The sequence below is a fragment of the Bison bison genome, unplaced genomic scaffold, assembly GCF_000754665.1.
Source record: "Bison bison bison isolate TAMUID 2011002044 unplaced genomic scaffold, Bison_UMD1.0 scf7180017864100, whole genome shotgun sequence".
Lineage (NCBI taxonomy): Eukaryota > Metazoa > Chordata > Mammalia > Artiodactyla > Bovidae > Bison > Bison bison.
In genome coordinates this window covers 221,957-224,755 of record NW_011494672.1, presented here as the reverse complement: position 1 = coordinate 224,755, position 2,799 = coordinate 221,957, and the positions used below count along the sequence as shown (strand labels likewise).

Sequence of the window (2,799 nt, the reverse complement as noted above, 5' to 3'; positions counted from 1 at the left end):
CAGCAAGATTCCATTGTAGAGACATATATGGACCCTTAGGTTGCTTCCATATCTTGGCTATTATAAAAATTTTGCTATGAAAATTGTGATGCAAGTATCTTTTCAAATAAGTGTTTTTATTTTCTTCAAGTAGGTACCCAAGAGTGGAATTGTTAGAGCATACGGTAGGTCTATCTATTTTAGTGTTTTGAGGAACCTCCATACTGGTTCCTATAGTGGCTATCGTGTCTGACTGTTTGCGACCCCGTGGATTATAGCCTGCCAGGCTTCTCTGTCCATGGGATTCTCCAGGCAAGAATACTGGAGTGGGTTGCCATGCCCTCCTCCAGGGGATCTTTCCCACCTAGGGACTGAACCTGAGTTTCCTGCATCACAGGTGGATTCTTTAATACTGGGACACCAGGGAAGCCCTCAGACACTGGGGTTTCTAAATCTACCAGTTCTAGTTACTGCTTTTACAGGCTTTGTTCTGATTCACCACAGCTACCCGCCTCTCCAATTTCTGGCTTCATGTAGAGATGAGATGGCCTGCCCTCCTCCCACCTTCTCCGTGCACCTTCCCCACCTACTCACTCTGAAAAAGTGCCCTTGTAGAAAAGTTTTGTTAGTTACCACACTTTGGATAAGATGCTAGAACTATGTCATCGCTTCTGGCTTCAAAGGCGTCCAGGGCTTTGAAAGTCTCTGAGGTGCACATGGTGACTGGGTAAGGAATCCCCTGATAGGTGAAAAACAAGTGAGACAGTACAGTTTCTTTTGATTTTTCCAAAGCTTCATTAATGTAGTCAATAAATTTGGAATTAGCAGTCATTCTGGCTCCCTGCTAAAGAACCTGCTCTGTGGTTGTCCGGGGCAGTGACAGCTTTTAATGGGGGTTTTCAGGAGGTGGGATAAAGGGCTCCTCCCATTCACGTGAGAAAGAAATACTTAATTCTCACCCACCTCCACCCTTGGCTTTTTGCGTACCCACCTCTGACAAAAGGCACGCCGCAGGTGCAAAACGGGCTGAGGATCGGGGAATATTACCCAGTGGGTGGATTATATTACCACTCTACGCAGCCCTCCCAAGGACAGAGTAGACTTTCTTAATAGACAATAATAGATATTAAATGTCTAACACATAGTTATTTAATTCAATCACGTATAATATTTTAATATTAGCAAAACAATTTATGGAGGAAACCTCTCTCGTTGGTTGATAGTTTTACACATACATGTCCATGGTGTGAAGTGAAGTGAAAGTGAAAGTTGCTCAGTCGTGTCCGACTCTCCATGGAATTCTCCAGGCCAGAATACTAGAGTGAGTAGCCTTTCCCTACTCCAGGGGATCTTCCCAATCCAGGGATCAAACCCAGGTCTCCTGCATTGCAGGCGGATTCTTTACCAGCTGAACCACAAGGAAAGCCCAAGAATATTGGAGTGGGTAGCCTATCCCTTCTCCAATGGATCTTCCCGACCCAGGAATCCAACCAGGGTCTTCTGCATTGCAAGTGGATTCTTTACCAACTGAGCTATCAGGGAAGCCCCCATGGTGTGATGCAGGGTGTAAAATTTTTCCCTTTTTCCCATCTAGGTTCTTTGCCTGGTCTAATAATTAAATTGATGTAAGAGCAGTCAACAGGAGAAAAAAACAAAAAAATTACGTACTTAATGGATGTTCCATTATAATACACAGATTCAAAAGGCCATCAGGTAATTGAAGTTTAAATAACATCCTGTTTATTAACAGGGGTTTAGGAAAGGGGTACGGGTTTGAGGATACAAAGGGGAGGAAAGCCACTCACAGGAAGGCAGAGAAGATGTTTGGAAAACTAGGGTTGCCCTGTTCTGCAGATGAGTTTTTTGGATAAAAATATATCCCTGGTAATAGGTATCTTCCTGGTACAGCCCTTCTTTCCAATGTAAATTTAGGTAACTAAAGGGGGAGGTAAAGAGCTTTTCCTTAATTGGCTGGGTTTTTTAATTGCCTTTAGTTCAAAATTATCCTCATGCCAACATGGCATATTGTAAGATGGCAAAACCTGGTCTCCTTCAGTGACAAGGAAGTGATGGAATTGCCCAGTAATTTAGTGGGGTGGAAAGAGGCACCCAACTGAATCTATCATTTCCCGCTGCAGTAGACTCAGAAGACTATAGACCTGAGTTTGAATCTCAGCTCTACCACTTACTTGTGTTTGTTTATTTTGTTTTATTGAAGTATTGTTGATTTACAGTGTTGTATTAGTTTCAGGTATACAGCAAAGTGATTCAGTTCTTTTTTCAGATTCTTATCCATCATAGGTTATTACAAGATACCGAATATAGTTCTCTGTGCTATACAGGGTCCTTGTTTATTTTGTGTATAGTGGTGTGTATATATTAATCCCAAACTCTTAATTTATCCCTCTCTCCTCCCCCTTTCCCTTTGGTAACCATAAGGTTTTTTTTTTTTTTGATTGTTTATTTATTTAGCTGTGCTGGTCTTAGCTGTGGCATGTGAGATCTAGTTTCCTGACCAGGGATCCAACCGGCTCCCCCCTGGATTGGGAGTGCCAAGTCTTAGCTACTGGACCACCAGGGAAGTCCCCCTAAGTTGTTTTTCTGTATCTGTGAATTTCTTTCTGTTTTGTAAATAAGTTCATTCGTTTACAAATAAGTTGTAAATAAGTATCATTTTCTTAGATTCCACCTACAAGTGATATCACTGACCTAGAGCCAGACATCCTGGAATGTGAAGTCAAGTGGGGCCTTAGAAAGCATCACTACAAACAAAGCTAGTGGAGGTGATGGAATTCCAGTTGAGCTATTCCAAATCCTGAA

The 2,799-nt window shown here is 42.2% G+C and overlaps 1 protein-coding gene across 1 annotated transcript in view; it reads right to left on the bottom strand.

Annotated features, from left to right (window-relative positions):
- The window catches only part of SULT6B1 (sulfotransferase family, cytosolic, 6B, member 1), a 16,808-nt gene extending 15,557 nt beyond the window's left edge, over window positions 1-1,251 (bottom strand). Inside the window, exon 1 of the mRNA XM_010838604.1 lies at window positions 613-1,251. Coding sequence (XP_010836906.1) covers window positions 613-811 — 199 coding nt within the window. The 5' untranslated portion in view covers window positions 812-1,251. The remainder of the gene's footprint in view (window positions 1-612) is intronic.
- Window positions 1,252-2,799: the final 1,548 nt, after the last annotated feature.